Raw genomic sequence first — 23,923 nt, forward strand, 5'->3', positions numbered from 1 at the left:
ATAAAAGTACAGTGTAACATTTTTAAAGGGTTTTTCTTACTTGGACAAGCTGCTGGTCTGTGGATGGAATATAGAAGTCTTATTTTTCCAAGCTAAAATCGGAGTGCAGTTACCCAGTAACGGTACAGTGAGCAGCTCTCAGTGTATTGCACCAGCATCCAGCAGACAAAATGAATAAACATCATCCATTATCTGACGTGACAGAAATAACATTTTTTCCACTGATTTGTGTATGTCTGCAGGGAACAAAGTAGTGCATAGGTCTCTTGTGTATCTGCAGTATGTAAAACTAGGCATGAAGGGAAGATAGTAAGGGTGGCAAACTGTGGATCTATGGGATGGATTTTTAAATTAGAACGTTTGTTTTAATTTATACCAAACTTAGTCATCAGCACTGGGCATCTAATTAAAAAAGCCAGTTTACCAAGGACTCAGGCAGTTGAATTTGTTCAATACTGATCTGTTCTTGGCTTTGAAAATACTAATCTTCCTACGGCTCTGAAAAATCATTTGAGACCAGAAGAATCGGGCTTGTTCCATTCATTAACTTAAGGTGGGATTTTCAAAAGCTCTCCTCACTGGCCTGAGTTACTCCCACTGAAATCATTGAAATGCTGAGCTTTTTTTGAAAATCCCACCTTTAAACTCCTGGGGGGTTTACTTCCTGCAGGACAGGATTTTCTCAGATGTAGTAGGGAATTTGGGAAATCTTCGAGTTAAAAGAGGATTTGATCTTTTAACATGGATAAAACAAGTACTCTTGTCTGCAATAAGAGAACTCAATCATGATTAACTTGCATTTTTCATGCCTTTCGTAGTATTTGAAAGGCTGAACAGGCAGTTAATTCACCAGTCATTGACATTCAGCCATGTTTTGGATGGGACACAGCATTTGTTTAACAGAGCATGGGCATACAGTAGAACCTGAGAGTTACAAACACCAGAATTACGAACTGACCAATCAACCACACATCTCATTTTGAACTAGAAATACACAATCGGGCAGCAGTGACGAAGACAATACAGTACTGTTAAACGTAAGCTAAAATAAAAAGGGAAAGCAGCATTTTTCTTCACAGTAAAGTTTCAAAACTGTATTAAGTCAGTGTTCAGTTGTAAACTTTTGAAAGAACAACCACAATGTTTTATTCAGAGTTATGAACATTTTAGAGTTATGAACACCTCCATTCCTGAGGTGTTCGTAAATCTGAAGTTTTACTGTATTGCACAATGGTTTAGGACCAGAGGGAAAGAGCAAGGAAACTTTGGATAGATTATTAATCAAGTTGAGATGTGGCTTCAGTATTAATTTTGGTTGAGTCTTTTCTCAGATTTTCAGTCTGTGTTTGACAATGGACGACAAACATGGGTCCCCATGTCTTGCTATGATGGAGAAGATCAGCAGAGTTAAACTACCCTTTATATAGAAGTCTGACTGACCTGATCAGAAAACACCACATCAAGCAGGCTTTTCTATGACGATTATCAAACTCCGAGGACACTATCCACTCCATTAGGATAATGATGTTTAACACAAGTTGAAAGGACCATGGGGCTAACTGAGAGCAAATATCTGACACCCTTTGCAAGCTTAGCTGAAAATGCTCATGTGGATAGCTTCAGAATGAAGAACATCATCTGAGTTATCACCACACTCATGCTGAACAGAAAAGCTTCCTGAGAGCTTTCCTATTCAGCTACTCTTCAGGACCAGCTCGACTTAGTTTGTTAGATCATAATAGTCTAAGGAGTTAGCTACATGGGTAATACATGCAAGTTAAAGCATGTTAAACCCTCATTTGGAAGCTCTAATTCAGAAGTTGTGTCCTTAGTTTGCTGTAACCTAATCTGAGGAGGAATACGTTACAGTGTACTAAGGCCGCTTTACTTCTGAATGAGAGCATCCACATGCGGGTTTAATGCACATTAACTTTGCATCTTTAGTTAATTCGTCTTAACATCACTGAATGTCATTGGTAGATGATACGCCTTACAGACCTGATTGGTTATTGCTTCCCATACTTTTAAATCTGACATCAGATTGTAGGAATTCTATAGCTTCTAGCACCCTCCTTTCTCCTCTCCACTTCCTCACTCATGGAAGAGACTCCATGGTTAGCATTATCACTGCTGTGCTCCTTCACAGTAGCTTTTTGGTTTCATTGCGCTGCTGGTGCTGCAAGGAAAATCGAGAACAACAGCGTAAGGCTATATGCCCAATTCCTTTCTTTGTTGAAGTAGCTCATGGCAGAAAATGAACATTGAGAAGACCCAGAGAAGAAGAATAGAGTGACATGCAGAAAGGAAAGCTTGAGGGAGTTGAAGACTTGATGAAGTGGAAGAGCAAGAAAAAGAAAGAGGTGAGATAGGGATGTGATACCCATGGTCAGTCTAGTGACTCAAAGAAACCCCAGAGAGAAAACTCCCACAGAAATTCCCTTGTCATCTGAAATAGTATGGGAAAGATTATAGTTAAAAATTATAATTAAATCCCTGTAACATTTCAAACCACTGAGTGGTATTCTGCAGCTATTAGACATTGCTGTGTGAGCCTGTTCCTAGGTACACAGTATATCTTAAGGGGTGGGAAAGCATAGCAACATAGGGCTGGAAGAGACCTCAGGAGGTCATCTAGTCCAGCCCCCTGTGCTGAGGCAGGACCAAGTATACCTAGACCATCCCTGAAAGGTGTTTGTCTAACCTATTTTTAAAAGCCACAGGTGATGGAGATTTCACAACCTCCCTAGGTAACTTGTTCCAGTGCTTAACTATCCTCATAGTTAGGAAGTTTTTCCTAATAGCTAACCTAAATCTCCCTTGCAGCAGATTAAGCCAGTTTATTTCTTGTCCTGTGCTCAATGGATATGGAGAGCAGTAGATTACCATCCTCTTTATAACAACCTTTTACATATTTGAAGACTGAACATGTTCAATTCTTTCCTCATAGGTCTTGTTTTCTAAACCTTTTATCATTTTTTGTTGCTCTCTGGACTCTTTCCAGTTTGTCCACATCTTTCTGAAGGTGTGGCACCCACTGGACACAGCACTCCAGTGAGACCTCACAACTGCCTTATGAATGAATGACTTCTCTTATAAAATCCGTATGTTTTTTACCTCTTTGAATTTCTGTCTTTGCTGAGAGCAAGAGCTTGCCCATGTGGGTATTGCTGTGTCACAGGAAGCTGTGTGCTAGCAATGACACCCTATTCCACTTCCTTGCCATTCAGGTAGAATCAGTGCGAGGCACCGGCAGGTTCTTAGAATTCTAATACGTAACAATTCATGTGCAGGTTACAGTTTATCAAACTGGTTTTTGAGACAGAATGGGAGGCTTGATACTGGTGCTTCCCTTTGAACACTTGCTGATCTTGAAGAATTCTAACCCTTCAAGCTATAAAGTATTTGCGGGAGGCATGTTGGAGCTGCTGTGCCAGGAGGAAGGCGTGTGTGTGGCAGGAAAACAATGGACCAGGACAACATTCATGGGTAAAGGGGGAGGTGGTATGGGAGGCAGCAGCAGGGGGTAAAGAGAGGAAGAGAGAGTTCTGAGTAGTTAACTCTGCCTAGGGTGACCAAACCGCAAATGTGAAAAATTCGGACGGGGGTGGGGGGTAATAGGAGCCTATATAAGAAAAAGACCCAAAAATCAGGACTGTCCCTATAAAATCGGGACATCTGGTCACCCTAGCTCTGCCCCCAAACCCCCTTTTGGAGCCCGAAATAGAGATGAAATGTTTTCTTAAGGTCCGAGTAACCTTTTCTAAGCCATGTTATCCCAGTTACGTCGAGCTTCATTAATATATTACTCTGCATGTAACAAATCACTTTGAATACTCAAAATTTTTGGGCTAAGTGATGGAGTTCCTGTGTGTGTGCACACGCAGGTACATACGCTCGCACGAGAAATTTATGCAAGGTAACGTGCGCGTCTGTATACACGTCTGTATACACGTGCGTACTAGTATTAATGCATCATTAAGGTTCAGGCATCAAGCACTCACAATTAAGACATTTACAGTTACTAGTTTACGTTTGTAACATGGCCACATGCATATTAGACAGTATTTTCTTTTTGCGTTTTTCCTGATTAAATGGTACTGCTAACTTATGTGCGAGGCTCTTCATTTTATGTTTGTAGTTTGTTTAAAGTTTCCTAGGAATTTCTCAAAAAATTTTAAAAGGTGAAAATCAGGGCAAAAAATTAACTGAATAGTTTTCTGGGTAAATAGGGTAAATATTGAGACAGGAGGACAGAAAAAAGCAATAAATAGAGATGGCATCTTGGTACTGAGTGGCACAGGTTGTCAAGCCGCCATCTCTCCATCCAGACTCAATCACCAATCTATGCATATGACACGCACGCATGTATGTGTGTCTTGCAGTACATTGCCTTAGTTTAACAGACTGCCTCGCATTTACACTTAGACTAATTTATTATTAACATAAAATCTTCTACCTAATGTAACATATTGGATTTTCATAATATAATCAGTATTTTCATAGACTTCAGTGGTCCAAAATAAGAATGAAAATTGGTAAAAAAGCAAATAGCTTTTGTAAAACTAGGAATTTTGGGTTAAAAAAGACAGAAGGCTTTCCTTCTCTGTTAAGTATGCATAACGTAGACTGTACATATGTGTGTGATAATGTGCGTGTGTGCAGTGTTGTGGAGCTCATGCTGTGGGAGAACAAACCCTACTTTTTAGAAATGTCCTAAGTTTTGCATACTTGGTTTTCTGAACCTTAATGTTGAATTAATGCTCACTTGCGTGGAGAAGTTTGATTATCATTTTGGAACCACTTTGAGCAAGTGTAAATGGCTACACAAGCCAGTGGCGAATCAGGCTCTACATTTTCTGTGCAAAGAAAACATGTGCCAGACCTAGAGCAAGCTTGGGGGAGGGGAGGAAGGGGAATCTATTTCCACAAGAATTTGGAAGGTATTGGCATATGTTGCCAGAGGCAGTCGTGTGTGTCATCCAACCTAATTCAGTGATCATACTGTAATGCCGCACTAGATATTTATTTAAATTCTCAATCTCTTTGTTTCACTTGGTGGGTGTCTAGGAGTTTGTCAGTTCACTTTAAAATAAAAACCTAGCCCATTTCATCAGCAGTGTGCTTTCATTACAGGATTTCTGCAAGCAAGAATTCGTTTTTGTTAAAAAAAAAAAAATAATTGAAAACAAATTTCAGTAACTGTTCATACCATTCTCGTTGTAAAGAAGACTTCCACTATCACAAGGTTAAGATGGACGAGTAGTATAACATTACAGGTATCTACAAAACAAAGTTTTTTTTTTTTTTACTCTAGGTGCCTAGTTATAATTAATGCAGTCTGCTTTATTAAAAACAGCCACTGTCAAACGTTCTATGGTAAGTCACATTTGCAGTGTCTTTCATTTCTTTAGCACTGTAGTCTATTTTTAATAGCTGTACTTTTGGTTAATAATAAAAATAACCTAGCATTTATCTAGCTGTTTTCATCTGTAGATCTCAAAATGCTGTACAAAGGAGGTCAGTATCATTATCCCCATTTATAGGCGGGGATAGCCATGCTTAGTACAAGCCATACACAAAATTATAATGGTGAACATAAACGAGGGAAAAACAGCTGTGAAGGCCAAACTCCTTATACCACTATAAGCATGTTTCATCATTGAACCTGAAGGCAGTGCCAGAATAACACGTCACAACTAGCAAGTTTTTGAGACTTTATCCATTTCCAGGAACACTTGTTCTCCATAAAACCAGATTTTTACCAGTAATGAAAGATGGATTGTCATGTTTAAGCTCCAAGGGAATGAGTTAACTACAACCATAGAGTTTTTTATAAAGGAGCTATGCTGTTTGTAAGAGTAATTCTCTGCATTGGAAATAAACATTTTGATTGAGCAGCTTGCTTGGAGATAAATGGATCTTTCTTCTATATGCAAAGAAGAGATGACCACTGTGGGCTACGGACATTGCTGTAACAGAAGTACATTGGAATCGTAAAATGCACTGCACACCAAATAGTATGTGATATTCATTTACAGCACATATCAGTGATCAAAAAGCAAATTTTTTGTCTTACTCCATTTGGGTCCCAGCCAGCAGTGCTCTCAGATAGAACTCTCGTTTACTTCATTGGAGTTCTGCCTTAGTAGGGATGCAGATGAGCACTTTAACGTTCCATCAACTTCATCAGGTATCTGTTGCTGAGTTGTGCTTGTTTTGTTGTTTGAAGATAGTGACCTAATCTAGGATAGCAACAACCACAATGACTCATGGGGAATATGTGACTGCTGGAGTACTGAAATGTCCAGCTTTAGAGTCTATTTTTGCAGGAGCAGAATTGAAGATTATGGATGAACACATTGGCTGCCTTCGTATGACACATTTTATTCTCTCCTTTCGCCTGATTTATACTTCAGACTGCTGCAAAGACCTTAGCAATATCTGTGCATCTGCTTAGTGGTGGGATTTTTTTTTTCCTGACTGCTGTTTTGTTTGCTCTCTTAATACTAAGAAGTTGGTTGCCTGGCATATATTGGAGTAAATCCTCACTTTGCTTTTAATGTGCAAGAACATTTAAGTGCTAGCAATTGGGGTATTCTCCATATCTGTGTATATTTGATTCCAGAGGGGACACATCATTTAGGCTATGTTTACATTACAGTTTATGTCTGCATAATTTGTCTCTCAGGGGTGTGAATTAACCACCCCCCTGAGGGACATAAATTACACCACCATAAGGGTTGGTGTGGACAGCACTATGTCGGCAGGAGAGGCTCTCCTGCTGACATAGAGCATGTTCGCCATACGCAGCACAGCTGCATCGGTGTATGTGTAGACAAACCCTTAAAAGTCATCAGGCTTTCTGACTGAATCCAAAATACAGACTTCCTGTGGGATAAATACTAAGGGCGCGTCTACACTAGGACACTTAGGCAAGTTAAGACAAATTAACTAATGGTGTAAAGTCAAAGCACATTAGTTCAGGTGCATTTAACCCTCATGTGGATGCTCTCATTCAGATGTAAAGTGGCTTTCCTTAGTTTTAGCTTAATCCTCCTTCAAAGAGGATTAAACTAAAGGAAACTAAGCACCCACACAGGGGTTTAATGCACCTTTTATCTTCACATCTTTAGTTATTGTGGCTTAATTTTCCTTAGGGTATGTCTACATTTAAAATGCTACAGTGGCACAGCTATAGCCCTTCAGTGTAGACACTACATATGCTAACATCGGCATAGGTAAACCACCTACCCCAGAGGAAACTAGGACTAGGTTCACTTAACTAGGTCACTCTGAGGTGCAGAATTTTTCACACCCCTGAGTGACCTAGTTATGCTGATCTAATTTTCTGGTGTAGAGCAGGCCTTAGTGTCTCTGTGTAAATGTGCTTGTAGGGACTGATCTTGACCTGTTGTGAATTGATACTGCTCTATTAATGCTGAGCCAGTTTACACTGGTTGAGTATCTTACACAGTGGTCAGGTCTATACTACAAAGTTTTGTTGGCTTAGCTGTGTTGGTCTGGAGTGTGTTTAAAAAAAAAACAAAACAACACCCTAGCTGGTATAGCTATGTCTGCAAACCCCCAGTGTAGATGCAGGTATGCTGAGAGAATAGTTCTTCTGTTGGAATAGCTGTTGTCATGTGGGGACATGGTGTTACTGTGTCAACAGAAAACTCCTTCTGGCAGCGTGAGTCACATCTACATTAGGAAAAAGAAAAGGAGTACTACATTAGGGACTCTGCTTGTATAGCTATACTGCCAAAGCATTTGAAGTGTAAACAAGGCTTTCGTATTTCAGTATAACTAATTTCAAGAACTTGACACATAAGCTTAAATTCGGGGTCTGTTGCCAAATATGTAAATTCTGTATAATCTGTTTTCCAAATATTCTTGGCACTTACATAGCATTCATCACATTACTTCCTTTTATATAAAATTATAGTAGAATGAGAGACGTGGAACTTAACGGGTTGCTCTTCTTGAGCCCTTTTAACATAATACCATTGAAAACTAGTGAGTCATTCTCCCAATTATCAGAACTATTTTTGTAATTAGACTGTTGCTTCTGAAATTAAGGTCTGATCCTTTGGAGTGCTGAGTGCTTCCTGCACTTCCCTCCACTCCTAGTGAAGCGAATGGGAGTTAAGAGTTATTTGACAGTCTGCAGGATCTGGTCCTTCAGATCCACAGCAGTAAAAGGACTACATGGATGATTTGCTCAGAGAATGCATTTCTTGGGTCTGAAGGTTTTTCTGCAGATAATAGTCACAGTTCTGTGGAAAAAAAATTTAAATGCAGGCATGCTATTGTGGCTTTACTTATCTAATCCCCTCCTAACTAAACACAGCAAATAATAATAATAATTGTGGAACACTTGCTGCCATCACATAGTTCACTCTGTGTGTTATATCCCTTTCCCCACCTTTGTCTGTCTTGCCTATTTAGACTGTAAGCTCTTCGGGGACAGGGACCATTTATTTGCCTGTGTTTGTACATCCTTCATTGGTCCTTAAGCAGTACCGTAATAAATGCAATAAAACATATTGTTAGAATTTTTATTTTAGTAACAAAATATTGACATGAATGTAAAATAGAATCCTCTTCAGAACTGCAGCGTACCTAGACTTCTGTGACCTTGTGATTATTATAAACACTGCTGTGTGGCTGCTCCCCATCTTCAAAGGGCTGAACAAACATTGGCCGCCCTTCAGGAATCATCCTTGTTCAGGACAGCCACTCAAATGCATGATTAAAGGAACATTCAGTGCTTTCCCTAATTAGGGCCATTCATTCTCATGCCCTGGGAATTAGATATCGTCGTATTAATCAGTATTAATAATCCTTTAACCTCTCAGTCAAGATGAGAGGTTGAGTGACTGGCTCAAGGGGATAGAGTTTGTATCAAAGTGGGATATGGAATTAAGGAGTTGTGGCTCACTAGACTTTACAGTACTATAATCATTCTGAGCTCTGTACACCCCTTATTATATGGGCATAATTCCTGTTGACATTAAGAAGACTTATGCACACAAACTCCTATATTAAGGCGGGGGAAAATTTCATAGAACTAAAATTCTTTTGGGAATTCTTTTCTGAGCTGATTCGTGGTTTGGCTTTTTCTAACTGGGTAAAACTGAAGGGCCTGATTCTGCAAAAGTTACTTGTATAAGTAATCTATTGCAGAATAAGACTCCATTTGTTCCTTGTATAAAAGTTTTGTCCTTCAGATACACAGTTAGGCATCTTAAAATCCTGCCTGTTTTGTTTAGACAAATTCAGTTCCAAATTCTCACTTTAACATTTCCTTTGACAGAATGTTTGTCCAGGTCTGCCTGTTCTTCTACTGTAAATGTTTGTGGCGCTGTCTGAAATTTGTGGTGAGGAAATTAACAGGACGATGTGAATTACAAAGGATCTGTTACAATATCAAACCTGGGGCCAGCAGAACTATGAAGATAGGTAAGTGTAAAATACCTGGTATTTGTTCTTGTCTATAAGTGTGGCCATTACACACGCACAGTGTATGTTGTTTGGCTTAAAAATGAACTGAAATAATTATGTTTTTAAATAATTGTTTCCTTAACAGAGACATCACTGAGGGGTTCAAAAAATAAGGTGAGTGAACTTCTCTCTCCCTCTTTCTCTCGTATACTTTTCCACTCAGCATTTCACAGCATGCCTCTTTCCAATTTGTAAAATAGATGACAACATGTTTGTCACGGGGTGCAGCCCTCGTCCCCAGACTGGCGCTGCTGCCTCCTAGTCGTGCTGCAGATTAGCTCAAGGCCAGTGCCCATGTCCGTGGTCTGTACACCGGCACTCTCTTTGCTGCTCCGCTCTCGGCTCCCAGAACTGCAGCATCCTCTTTGCGACTCAGCCCTCAGGCTATGCCATAGTCTGTGTTTCCACCTTCCGAGGGAGGGGAAGGGAGAGGATAACTGTCCAACAGTCCAGCCATTTTTCTCAGTGGCGAGGAGGGATCCGGGCCTGCCCACTACTCTGCACCCCAGCCGAGGGACTCTGTAAATAGCAGCCTCCTGCTGCTCCTCTGTAACCTGTGTCAATGCTGCTATGTTTCCCTGGGCCCCTTTCCCCATGGCCCCAGCACCTTCTTCACCTTACCTCAGGGCACTCAGCTGCTCAGTCCCAGCAGACAGCCAGAAGCTCCCTCTCACTCTCCCAGTCCCTGCTAGTAGCTGCTCTGTCCAGGGTGCGTAGTTCTCTCAGCCCTCCAGGGACACAGTCCTTTCTCCCTGGGCTCCCAGCAGCAACTGACCTTGCAGCTCCCCTTTATCCCAGCCTGCCGGGCCTAGATTGGGTGCTCTTTGCAACTACTCTCCGAATGGCTGTGCTTCACACAGCCTCTCTGGGATGCTCGGGGGACTCACCTCCGTTGCTCCTTCTGGGGCAGGGCATGATTAACCCCTTCTATGCTTTTGTGGGGTAGGCACCCCATCACAGTGTTCACTTGTCAAAATTAGCACACTAGTTTTCCCACCTCACAAAACCTATATAAAGACTGACACACTGTAGCATAAATAGCAACCTCTCCTCAGGAGAAGTCTGTGGCTAGAGTAGCAGGTGGCTTTGCAAGATAAGATTGAGTTCAACAAAACTATATTGGGAAACTGTTTGTGTTTTATAAAATGCTTAGTGCATTGTAGGCAGTAATGGAGACAAATAAGAAAAGGGAGATAGGATGATCTTGTGGTTAAGGCACTGGACTAAGACTTAGGAGTCCTTGGTTCAGTTCCTGATTTTCCCAAAGACTTCTTGGGTGACCAGGGGCAATTCATTGAATCACCCTTTGCCTCAGTTTCTGTATATGTAAAATTGGGGATATTACTTCTGTACCTTATGGTGACTGGGGGACATGTAGAAGTACCTGGGCAGTGTGGTGTTTGTCCCTCACTTTTATGAATGTTCATACAAATATTTAAAACAGCCTCTCAGTCTTTTCTCCTCAAACTGTAAAACTAGAATTCTGTTATTCTAAATACATTGCATGAGTTAAAGAGAAGAGCATGAGAACATAAAAACTATATTTTCAAACTATACACTTTTGTCTGGGAAGGGAAATTCAGTGTCATTGGAAAGCATGCTATTTATATCTGCATTACAAAAAAATTGCACAAAATAAACTAAATGGCATCTACTCTATACATGTTTCAGTGTAGCTAATGGAAAGTATGAACCTGCATTGTGAGAAGTTTTGAAAATTTGACCTATGAGGAAAGCGTGAAAGAATTAGGCATGTTCAGTCTAGAGAAGAGAAGACTAAGGGGGATGTAATAACAGTTTTCAGATATGTGAAAGGTTGTTATAAAGAGGACCAGTGATAAATTTTTCTCCAAATCCACTGCCGGTAGGACAGGAAATAATGGTCTTAGTTTTCTGCAAGGAAGACTTAGGTTAGGTGTTAGGAAAAGCTTTCTAACTATAAGGGTAGTTTTAAGCACAGAAACAGATTATCTAGGGAGATTGTGGGATCCCCATCCTTGGAGGATTTTAAGAACAGGCTGGATGCTGTCAGGGATGCTCTAGGTATTCTTAATCCTGCCTCAGTATGCAGGGCTGGACTAGCTGACCTCTTGAGGTTCCTTCTAGACCTCGTTTCTGTGAATCTGTTCTACACACTGAATACCTGCATATGTGCAAGTGACAAGTGAGGTTGCCAGAGCAGATTTTCAAAAGATTTAATCCATTTTGAACTTCTCTGAGTTCTTGCTAGGTTTTGATAATTTGATGGTTCAGAGGGTCTTTCTTATTAATTCACTCTAGCGATTGTGCATCTCTAATCTTGCTAGTGGGATCACTTGAAATACATGGGGGAAAAAACATTTTTCTTGCTTTATTGCTATATGTCTGGAGTGTGTCCGTTTACCTTACACAAAACTCGTATACCATATGCTCTGGTATTTTAATACCGTATGGAGGCCAGAAATGCAAATATATTTTCGGAGTTCGTGGTCTCAGTCTAGTTCGTATTAGACCAAAGTCCACAATACAAAATATCTTCACAGTTGGCAACCACCATAGAGATGTACAGGATTGAGTGAGCCTGGGAAGGTAACCTGGCTCCTCACTAGGAGGGAGGATGATCAGGGTCAAGGTATGGGAATTAAACACACTGAAAGGGCTGCCCAGGGTGTATTTGTTCTGTGTGCATATAGAAAGTTGGGTTTCCTGAGCTGTCAATCTAGAAGTTCTCATGTGCATCACATTCCACCGCAATGAGTATCCACTAAATATCACCTTATAGTAGTTAATTTATGTTAAAATATATTTCCAGCTGCTGCAAACTTCAGTAAGTGTTCATCCAGATGCCATTGAAAAAACTATAGATGACATCATGGAACTGAAAAAGATTAATCCAGATATAAATCCACAGTAAGTTTTTTTTTTTTTTTTTTTTTTTCTTTATCAGAAAATTTGGAACTGTTGCTGTCTTTACTGCCTGTCTCCCTGGAGAATCAGGCCTTCATGCTTAACTTTATTTCTCAGTGTGAATCTGCTCTGTGCTTCTTGTCCAAATAATGCTACTGAAAAATAAGTAATCTTTTATGGTGCCTATAATTGGCAGCAGTCCTGTGCCTCTTTACTTGGTGGTTTTCTGAATCTTGCTGTCTTTTATAAACTGATATACAAATTATATAGTGGTCACTTCCCCCTGGGATAAAATGCAGCTGTGGTTGGTGTTCATGGCAATAAAAATGGTGGCTTTTTAGCAACGCACAGCAACATTACATAGCAGTTTAGCGCAGGGAAGAAAGAAGCATACCGTAAGCAATTCAAACAATATTCTGATTTCTAACTAAAATTCTCCTTTAAATTACCCAAGTTGGAATTTTGACTGGGGCAACGTGATTAACACTCTTATTTTTTGTTTTTATTTAAATGCCACAAGATGTCATTGACCAAAAATGGTCAGGACTTTGGTTTTATTTCGCATGCAAAAGATGGTATTTCAAAAAGGAGTAATGATTTTTGGGTTACCTCGATTTTCTGGGTGACCAATTTATGACACCCTACAGGGGCTTGATTTTTAAGAAAGTGACAAGCACCTCTGAAAATTGGATCCCTCTAAGGTTTTCTTTTCTTTAAGCCAAAAATTGGATGCTTCCTGCAAGAGATACTGCGGTTAACCACAGGTGGATGGACTAGATTCAGGAAGCCCTGGGTGAAATAATGTGGTCTGTGTTACGCAGGTCATCTGTATAACACAGATGTAGCCTGCAGGTTATGTAGACTGGAGCATCACAATGGTCCCTTCTGATTTTAAAAATCTGTGAAGATGACTCAAACTGGGTGACCCAAAAATCACTAGCCGCTTTTGAAAAATGTTGGCCAATGTGTTCAACAGCACAATACCCCTGGGTTCTTGGCTGGGAGTACAGTAAGAACTTGGAGGGAAGAATGCCATCATGTTCATCACATTGTAGGTTCAAATCCTGTCAGTGATAATGGCAATAATTAGGGCAGTATGAAAATATGGCTTCATCAATTGCTGGGGAAATAGGGATTGAGCTCTGGCGCTTAATTTGAGAGAGAAAATACATTTAAATTGGCTTAGGTATTAACACTGTCCATGTGGACTGAAAACTGGCTAAAAGACCATAAACAAAGGTTAAAGGTAAATGTCAAAGAATTCAGCTGAAAAAAGATGCCTAGTAGGGACCTGCTGATTGGTATTCGGTCCAGTGTTGTTTAACATTTTTATCAGTGATCTAGAAGGGGTACATTGATTAAAATTCACAGACCGTGTCAAACTGAGAATTGTTGAAGAGAAGGATGAATACAAATAGATATGAGAGATTGCATTGTGAGGCAGTGTGGTTCAAAGAATAGGGCTGGGACTCAGGAGGCTTGCTTTATATTCCCAGACATGGCACTGACCTGCTGCTTTATCTTGGGCATATCACTTAACCTCAGTGTGCTTGTCTTTGGTCTCCACCTCTTTGTCTGTCTTGTCTGTTTGGGGACTTTCTCACTATGTGTTTGTACAGTGCTTAGCACAATGGAGCCCCAGTCTCTAGGCACTACAGTAATGATAATACTTGTGATATGATAGCATGCTCCAGACTAGGGAGGCAATAGCCCCTTTCCCACTTAAATTCTTCCTCACCCCTCATATTTCAGCTTTCCCCAGGCCTTACACTCCCTCCAACCTGGGCAGCAACATCAACCTTGGGGAACAGGACCTTCTGGTCCATACTTTCAACCAGGGACCTGAGGGACATTATAGTCCAGATCTCCCCTTCACTTCTGGGAACATCTGATGGGGAATATTCCCATTCCCAGTGGTTTTAAACCCCAGGGATCTTAGCTAAAACAAAGTGCCTAGAAAAGAGGTGAGAGAAAATCATATCCAATAAACTGTGATCAGTGTAAAATTCTCTCCGTAATAACAGGTTTCAGAGCAGCAGCCGTGTTAGTCTGTATTTGCAAAAGGAAAAGGAGTACTTGTGGCACCTTAGAGACTAACAAATTTATTTGAGCATAAGCTTTGGTGAGCTACAGCTCACTTCATTGGATGCATTCAGTGGAAAATACAGTGGGGAGATTTATATACATAGAGAACATGAAACAATGGGTGTTACCGTACACACAGTAACAAGAGTGATCACTGAAGGTGAGCTATTACCAGCAGGAGAGTGGGGGGGAACCTTTTGTAGTGATGATCAAGGTGGCCGTTTCCAGCAGTTGACAAGAATGTCTGAGGAACAGTGGGAGGTGGGCGGTGGAATAAACGTGGGGAAATAGTTTTACTTTGTGTAATGACCCATTCACTCCCAGTCTTTATTCAAGCCTAAGTTAATTGTATCCAGTTTGCAAATTAATTCCAATTCAGCAGTCTCTCATTGGAATCTGTTTCTGAAGTTTTTTTGTTGAAGAATTGCAGTGTTCTCCGACTGGTTTTTGAATGTTATAATTCTTGACGTCTGATTTGTGTCCAGTTTGACCAATGTACATGGCAAGTGGCATTGCTGGCACATGATGGCATATATCACATTGTTAGATGTGCAGGTGAACGAGCCTCTGATAGTGTCCTTCACTACCCCTCAGACAGAGACAAACACCTACAAGATCTCTATCAAGCATTCTTACAACAATACCCACCTACTGAAGTGAAGAAACAGATTGACAGAGCCAGAAGAGTACCCACAAGTCACCTACTACAGGACAGGCCCAACAAAGAAAATAACAGAATGCCACTAGCCATCACCTTCAGCCCCCAACTAAAACCTCTCCAACGCATCATCAAGGATCTACAACCTATCCTGCAGGACGACCCATCACTCTCACAGATCTTGGGAGACAGGCCAGTCCTTGCTTACAGACAGCCCCCCAATCTAAAGCAAATACTCACCAGCAACCACGCACCACACAACAGAACCACTAACCCAGGAACCTATCCTTGCACAAAGCCCGTTGCCAACTGTGCCCACATATCTATTCAGGGGACACCATCATAGGGCCTAATCACATCAGCCACACTATCAGAGGCTCGTTCACCTGCACATCTACCAATGTGATATATGCCATCATGTGCCAGCAATGCCCCTCTGCCATGTACATTGGCCAAACCGGACAGTCTCTACATAAAAGAATAAATTGACACAAATCGGACGTCAAGAATTATAACATTAAAAAACCAGTTGGAGAACACTTCAATCTCTTCGGTCACTCGATTACAGACCTAAAAGTTGATTCAATGGCCCACCTTGATTATCACTACAAAAGGTCCCCCCCGCCCCCAACTGGTAATAGCTCACCTTTTAGTGATCACTCTCGTTACAGTGTGTATGGTAACACCCATCGTTTCATGTTCTCTATGAATATAAATCTCTCCACTGTATTTTTCACTGAATGCATCCGATGAAGTGAGCTGTAGCTCACAAAAGCTTATGCTCAAATAGATTTGTTAGTCTCCTAAGATGCCACATGGAGTTTACAGCTCTTGTAGTGACAGCACAGTGATTTCAGCAGGTATTTACTTTACACCTTAGGGTTCGGTTGTTTGTGTCATATGAAATCAGGATCTTTCTCTCTCTTCCTGTCAGCAATTCAGTGTCTCGGTAGCTCTCCCACTGAGTAAGTGTTCTACCCTCTGTATGTACCCTCCGTGCGCCTCAGCCCTGCCAGTTAACCTTCCCACTGTTTCAGACAGGCAGGTGTGAGTTTGCATTAATATATTATCTGTGGAGTCCTAGCTTGTATCTGCGTAGTCACCCCAATGTTTGCATAGATGTAGTGTGTTGGTCAGTGCTTTAATCTGTTCTCAAAACTCCATTTTGAAAGCTCCTTTCTACAGTACGGTTACCTGCCTTTCTCCCCCTCTCCCCTTCTTTCACTCTCACTCTCTCACACACATAAGAACAGCCATACTGGGTCAGACCAAAGGTCCATCTAGCCCAGTATTCTGTCTTCCAACGGTGGCCAATGCCAGGTGCCCCAGAGAATAAACTGAACAGGGCAATCCTCAAGTGATCCATTCCCTGTTGCCCATTCCCAGCTTCTGGCAAACACAGGCTAGAGACACCATCCATGCCCATTCTGGCTAATAGCTATTGATGGACCTATCCTCAAGGAATTTATCTAGTTCTTTTTGAACCTTGTTATAGTCTTGGCCTTCACAACATCCTCTGGCAAAAAGTTCCACAAACTGACTCTGCGTTGTGTGAAGAAATACTTCCTTTTGTTTAAACCTTTTAATTTCATTTGTTGACCCCTAGTTCTTGTGTTATGAAAAGGAATAAATAACACTTCCTTATTTACTTTTTCCTCTAGACGTCTATCATATCCCCCCTTAGTCATCTTTTTCCAAGCTGAAAAGTCCCAGTCTTATTAATCTCTCCTCATATGTTCCATACCCCTCATCATTTTTGTTGCCCTGTTCTGAACCTTTTTCAATTTCAATACATCTTTTTATGAGGTGGGGTGACCACACCTGCATGCAGTATTCAAGATGTGGACATACCATGGATTTATATAGAGGCCATATGATATTTTCGGTCTTATCTATCCCTTTCCTAATGATTCCCTACATTCTGTTAGCTTTTTTGACTGCTGCTGCTGAACACTGAGTGGATGTTTTCAGAGAACTATCCACAATGACTCCTAGATCTCTTTCTTGTGTGGTAACAGCTAATTTAGACCCATCATTTTATATGTATAGTTGAGATTGTTTTCTTCTCCTCTGCTTGGGGTGTTTATTAACATGTTGACAGCCCTTCATGTCCCAGACTGACCTGTGAATCTCCAACCAAATTAACATTCTCTTTCCCCTATCCCCCATATTGTGTCTTTGCAGCCCCTAGAATAATTGTTAGGAAACAGGTCAGCCTCTGCATCAAAGCCTTAAAATCTTCAGTTCAGTAACTCCATCTGTAGCAAAAATGATGTATTGATGGATGCTATCTCATTTGTCATACCTTCTGCCTATGCCTCATGAGAGTACACCTCAAGTACTGAGCAGTGCTCAGAACACCTCAGTATCAGAAAGACCTTGATATATTGGAGTAAATTCAGAGGAGCAAAATAGTAAAGGGTTAGACAAGACTGAGTAAATACCACAAAAAAGATAGGTATGGCTTGATTAACTGCTGATATGATAGCCAGGCCAATTCTGGCATTTCACTTTTCTCATGGGCTAAGCAAGCCTTTTGTTACTTTGATGGGATAACTCCAAGGAAAACCCAGGAACTGGCGTTTGGTGGCAAAGACGCAACATGACGTTGTGGGATCTATGCTACTGGAGATGCTGTCTTTCAGAAGAGATGTAAAGTCAAGGTCCAGATGAGCAGTGGTCGCTCAAACCAGAGCTTCAGGGCTCCATCTTACAAAGCACTGAGCGCTGGTCCCAATCTAGAAAAGCATTTAAGCACATTTTAAACTTTGCCCAGGGGCTACTCACATACTTAACTTTAAGCATGTGCATAAGTGATTTTCTGGATTTGGGTATGCTCCATACTTTGCAGGTCTGAGCCTTGAATATCATTTGTCTAGCCCTTGATTAAATATCTCCTCTGAAAGAAAGTGCCTCCAACAGCGTGCATATTTTATAGAGGGTGTGTGTGTGTGTGAGAGAGAGAGAGGCAGCACAGGTAGCAAGGACTATAGTTAAGGTTGCCAAATGCTTTCCATTTCAAGATCTTGCTTTTAGTTGCTTATAACTTAGTCAGATTTTAACCATTTGGGCTGAAAATTTACATGCCGGATGTATACCTTGGGCTGAATTTTGTTGGGGAAATTTCAGGAAAAATTGTTCAGCCATTTCTCTGAATGAGATGAGGAAAAATATTGTTCTATCCATGTTAAAAAATAACCTAAAAACTATGTCGCTGAGAAGCTCTAGTGCCCCAGTGCTTTGGAGCAAGGACTTATAATTTGGCAGTGGAGGGAGGGGACTTGTCCTAGCACTGGAGATATGCCTTTTACCATCTCTGTAAAAAATCATTCAAATTTAGCCAAGTTTATATGCCTCTGAAAATCTGTTTGCACATTTACTCAATAGAGACTTGTTAGAATTTGGTGGCATAGTTTTCCAAAGATTCCATCTCTGCTGGGTGTGCTCCATCCCAGGGCTGCAGAGGTGAATGGGACTTTCCCTGCAATTGCTGTTCCTGCCAGCTAGGTGCCAAGAAAAAGAACTTAAGAACAGAAAGATTCCCAGTCCTTTGCTCTAAGTGCTCTCCCTGCTGTCACCCTAGCAGCAAGAATGAGAAAGAGAAAAGAGCCTGATTGGAATGCAGAGGTGTGAGGAGCCAGCCCTAGCGGGTCAGGGAATGGAGAGATGAGGGGGAAGACTGGGACAAGGGGCTGAGGGGATGGAGAAGAGACTTTTTGTGTATACAGTGTTTAGATTCTCATCACTGGCAATTTTTAAATCAAGATTGGATTTTTTTAAAGGTATGCTCTAGTTCAAACACAAATTATTTTGGGGAAGTTCTATGGCTGTGTTATACCAGACTTCAGACTAGATAATCGTAATGGTCCCTTCTGACCTTGGAATCTATCCATACATCTATCTATAGACAGATATAGTGTGTGTATACTACAAATTTTAAAAGTGTGTGTCCAAAAATTGTATAAATATTAATTTTAAAAAAATTCTAATTTGAATAATTACTTTTTGTCTATCTAAATTAGCCTTGCAGTTTCAGCTGCCAATGGTATTCTTAGTTCCCTGCTCTAAACTGCGATTTGTCATAGCTGTGGTTAAGCCCAGTTGTGGCAGCATTTTAGCAGTGAGGTGAAAGCATTCACATGTAGTTTAATGAAGCATGTTTTCATCCTTTGGAATGAAAGGTACTATAAAAATGAAACGTATAAAAAGTGAAGCATGTAAACACCAAAGGAGGAGAAGACACTTGTTTAGGGTAGACCAAGCGTGTATAACTAGAAGTCCTAGTATGAAACTGAGGCAAGGAAAAATATCCTAGTGGTGATATCTGTTACATTCCACGGAATAGTCTTCAAAGATAAGAAGTGGAAGTCTTTATGCTCAAGTCATTTAATACTACAATAGATTAAACGAAGTACTGAACAGGACAGTCTTGCATTTTTAGAGAGATGGACAAGATAACCTAATAGATCTTTATCATCTCTGATATCTATGATTTAGTGGCACGCAAACAGCATTGAAATTAAGCTGATTGTGCTTTCCTTACTCATGTTAGGGATTATATTAATTTGAGATTTTATGGAAATGTTTTTAAAATACCTGCCTAAATATTCATAGCATGTTTCCATATGAGATGCGAAAGGTATTGGTATTCAATAACATTCAGTATCTAATTGCATTTAATAATATGCTGTAGACTGTCCAAACTAACACTTGAATAAATTGCCTTAATTTAAAGCATTAGAAGCCTAGTGACTTTTAAATGGTGCATAAAAATCTAAAATGTTTTGACTTACAATACAGAGTGAAAAAAATTATGGCAATTCTCAGCATGTGAGGCAAAAAATAACAACCTAAGGGCAGATCCCATAAAGGCTGCATAAGACGCATTAGTTCAGGTTTTTCCTGTATTGTGTGGGCTTTTGTGACATGGAAACAAAACATATAGTTTCAGTGATTAATTCACTGTGATTTTTTTAGTTCATTGCCGGTCTCAGGGCTTTTTTTTTTTTTGAGAAGTTGTGGTTTGCATGAAGGGAAAGATTTGATGCAGTCCTTTCAGCAGGCATCCACATGGCTGCTGTATACAGTCAGAATGGGATGTTAACAAATAAGAGAGATTTCACTGCTGTTCGGGGTGGGGATAGGGAGGAGTATTAACTTACAAAAGAAAGTCCAAATACTAAAGAAAGCTAGTAAATAGCAAAATTGTGCAGTGTACACGATCTCTTTAAATGTAGTTTTTCTGGTGAGAAGAATTGACCCCATTAAATTTCTTCCACCATAATTAAACTTATTGCTTAAAGCTTTTGATTCATTGAGGATATTCATATAAATTAAGTGGCTGTGTACAGTATTCAGAGTAGCAGCCGTGTTAGTCTGTATTCGCAAAAAGAAAAGGAGTACTAGTGGCACCTTAGAGACTAACCAATTTATTTGAGCATGAGCTTTCGTGAGCTACAGTTCACTTCATCATTGTTTGACTTCTTTTTGCTTAGGTTAGGAGTATCTCTTCAGGCCTGTCTCCTACAGATTGTAGGGTACAGAAATCTGATTGCAGAGGTTGAAAAGCTGCGCAGAGAGCCATATGACTCAGAGAATCCCCAACATGAAGAGAAGCTTCTAAAGGTGAGTGCTGGAATCACTTTGGCATAGAACACTTGATTCCTGGTGATTCCACATGCCCTATTTGTAAAAGTGTCATACACAGTTTCCACAGGTATGTCTTAACTTCCTCCATACGCTCCTAAAATGGCATATTACAGCAGTATTCGTCAACATAGGTTGTAAGTTGCTAGGCATGCAGCTACATTGCACTTATTTATGAACACTGTCATGGATTTACAGGCTTTGTGGTATGCCCCTGCCTTTAAACAGTCAGACCTTCAGGGGCTCACAGTTTTCCAGAATGGTTGGCCACATGGCCTCAACGCCTCCGAGACTGGCCTTCGGGATCCAACAATCCTTGTTTCTCGGCATGAGCTCTGAACTGTGAATCCAGTTGAGGTAGACTCCTGTTCAGAGACTTTCCACTCCCTTTCGGGATCAGTGCACATTAGTAAGTAGAACCATCAACAACAGGAAATCTTTTCCAAAACAGGGTAGGTTTTAATAGTCAACTGGAATACAGTGTTGGGAAGTCCTTAGGTTTGTACAGAGAACCAAAGGTTAAGACAGAATTCATATTGGCTAAAGCCAGGGCTCCATTAGGCAAGCTTGTACTGGAATCCATTTTAGCACTCTCACACTATCCCTTTGTCTCTCAGTCCTAAGTGAGAGCACCTGTATGTCTGAGAACTCTGTGTTTGTCACAGGCCCCTGACACCTTTACTCCATTGTTCTCTGGTTAGGGATTTGAGCTCTGCTTCCCTTCAGAAAGGTGGAGGAAAGGAAGTTATTTGCACTAGGAATTAATCTTCAGTCATGGCGGTTTTCTGTAGAATCTTCCATTCAAATATGTTGATTCCAGCCAGCTCTTGATGGTGAATTCATACCACCCCGGACACCTACATGATCCAAGCACCTTATGCCTTTCCTCTTGTCAAGCTGTCATGCTGTGGATCAAGAGCGTGAGTACCAACCTCAGGGCAGACTGTTACCAACTAGGGCACAAACCCCAAATTGGTTGTGGGTTCTGTAATTAGATTTCACCAACAAATCAAGTGTAAATTCCTGAGGCATTATAACAGCCTTAACATGGAGTCACAGACTCTCATCTTGGGTACTCCAATCTGTCTTGCCACCCAGGTAAGCTTTCCTTTGTGACAGAGATAGTACCTTACATCGTGAATCACAGCAATATTCAGGCTACTCCCAGTCCCAAAGGACCAGTCACTTTCCCCAGGTCAATTGCACTTTAAATCTCACACCAAAGACAACGCTTGTAGCCAGTCCTATCATAAACTATGTACAGAGTTAATAAAAAGAAAAGGAAATAAGAGAGTTACTTACAAGGTAAAGCTGATAAACATACATAAACAAATGAGTTCCAATCTTAAGTTTCAAAAAAGTAATAGAAACTTCTGTAATAAGCAAGCTCTATATGTCCTTTAGGGCTAATCCAGGGTAAGCACTGGGGATCTTTTGCTTATGCCTAGTAATTCTTGCTCCTTAGAGTCCGAGCAGCATAAACATACACTTCTTCCTTGTTAGAGGTTTTTATTCCTTCCCCCCTTCTGCTTTGAGCAGCAAACTCAGCTGATGGGAGGAATCCACTTGCAAGACTCATGTTCCTGGGGGAGCGAGAGTAAACAACCAAGTCTTTTGTCCTCTTTAATGTTCCGTTGTAACCCTTCTGGTGTCAATGGACCTTCCTCCTTGGGCAGGACAGAACACCTTCTGTTGGAGACCAGCATTTCACACTACAATAGAACCTCAGTGTTATGAACACTTCAGGGGTGGCGGTTGTTCGTAACTCTGAAATGTTCATAATTCTGAACAAAACATTATGGTGGTTCTTTCAAAAGTTCACAGCTGAACCTTGACTTAATACAGCTTTGAAACTTTTCTGTGCAGAAGAAAAATGCTGCTTTTAACCATCTTAATTTAAATGAAACCAGCAGAGTTTCCTTCCATGGTCAAATCTTGTTTTTTAAACTTTCCCTTTATTTTTTTTGGTAGTTTGTTTAACACAGTACTGTGCTATAGAGTATTTGCTTTTTATTGCGTACTTCCACTTCCAAATGAGGTGTGTGGTTCATCAGTCAATTCATAAATCTGGTGTTCGCAACTGTCAGGTTCTACTGTAGTTAATGTCTCTCTCCTGTCTGGTGATCTACACAGTTAAAAAGGCATACAGTGCAAATGCTTAAATATTACTTTACAATGTGGGATACAGATGTTATAAGTGAGATTAATGCATGCAGCAACTCACAAGTATTCAGTAAAGTCTAAACATATTCTTGTAATTCTCACACCTATTTTAACATTACTAACACACAGGTGAGCCAGACTGATTTCAGCTGTGTATTTGTCAGTATTCAATTGAGGCCTGGGGACCTTGGCATGGCCTGGCACCTGGTCTGCCAGTGTCACACCTCTGTTCTAGGAGAAGCATTTTAACCCCTCTGCTCCCAGAGGATAAGAATGCAAAGTCTGATGGGGGAGACACATGTTCACAAAAACCATGCCAAAAATTCCCACTTTTGTCATAAACATAAAACCTAGAAATAGGTTCTGCCATTAGGACGAGCCCACAGATGTCTGTCACTTACCTGACTGACAATCCCATGCTCTTGCTTACTTTGGCAATAGAACTGAGCTGTCATTTTTGTAGTGAAGGACTGTGAACATTTCCTTCAAGAAAAGAACCGAGCTTATTTTCTCCAGCATTAGGCAAAGTAAATTCTCTTGTTTTTGAATGTGTTGGCCTCTTACACCAGAAGCAGATCTCTAGCTATCATTATTTCAAAATCAGGTATGTGTGTGGGCATTGAATAGATGTATAAAAACTCATATGTAATAATATACAATTAAAGTAATAATGCAGTCAGTCAGTTCTGGTTTCCAGGTTACATAGAGCCAAAACTGACAAGTCTAGTGAGTTTTCAGTGCTGCTCTTCAGAATCATTGTTGGCAGCAATGAAACTGATAGGAATCAGATCAGAATCACTGTGCAGTTATTTGGGGACAGCCCTGTGCTTAAGCAGAAGCAGGCACTCGCGTTATTCACTGAAGAACAGGGCTCAAAAACAGAAGCTGTGGGATGGGATAGGGCAGCAGACACCCCTTCCTTGTAGCAGTCAGAGCTGAAGAAGGGGTAGAGTTATGGAGAAAGTATCTATTGCCATAATG

General features: G+C 40.7%; 1 protein-coding gene across 9 annotated transcripts in view; it reads left to right on the forward strand.

Moving 5' to 3' along the window:
• The window catches only part of ELMOD1 (ELMO domain containing 1), a 65,896-nt gene that overhangs the window by 25,137 nt on the left and 16,836 nt on the right, over positions 1–23,923 (forward strand). For 8 of the 9 annotated variants that reach the window (XM_084639950.1, XM_084639949.1, XM_084639947.1 and 5 more), the window contains 4 exons: positions 9,317–9,462; positions 9,590–9,618; positions 12,296–12,393; positions 20,629–20,758. In XM_084639950.1, coding sequence (XP_084496076.1) covers positions 9,317–9,462; positions 9,590–9,618; positions 12,296–12,393; positions 20,629–20,758 — 403 coding nt within the window. Of the gene's footprint in view, positions 1–5,133; positions 5,277–9,316; positions 9,463–9,589; positions 9,619–12,295; positions 12,394–20,628; positions 20,759–23,923 lie in introns of all 9 variants that reach the window. The other variant, XM_084639954.1, reaches the window with a different exon arrangement.

Source organism: Lepidochelys olivacea, assembly GCF_965140295.1.
Source record: "Lepidochelys olivacea isolate rLepOli2 genome assembly, chromosome: 1".
Lineage (NCBI taxonomy): Eukaryota > Metazoa > Chordata > Testudines > Cheloniidae > Lepidochelys > Lepidochelys olivacea.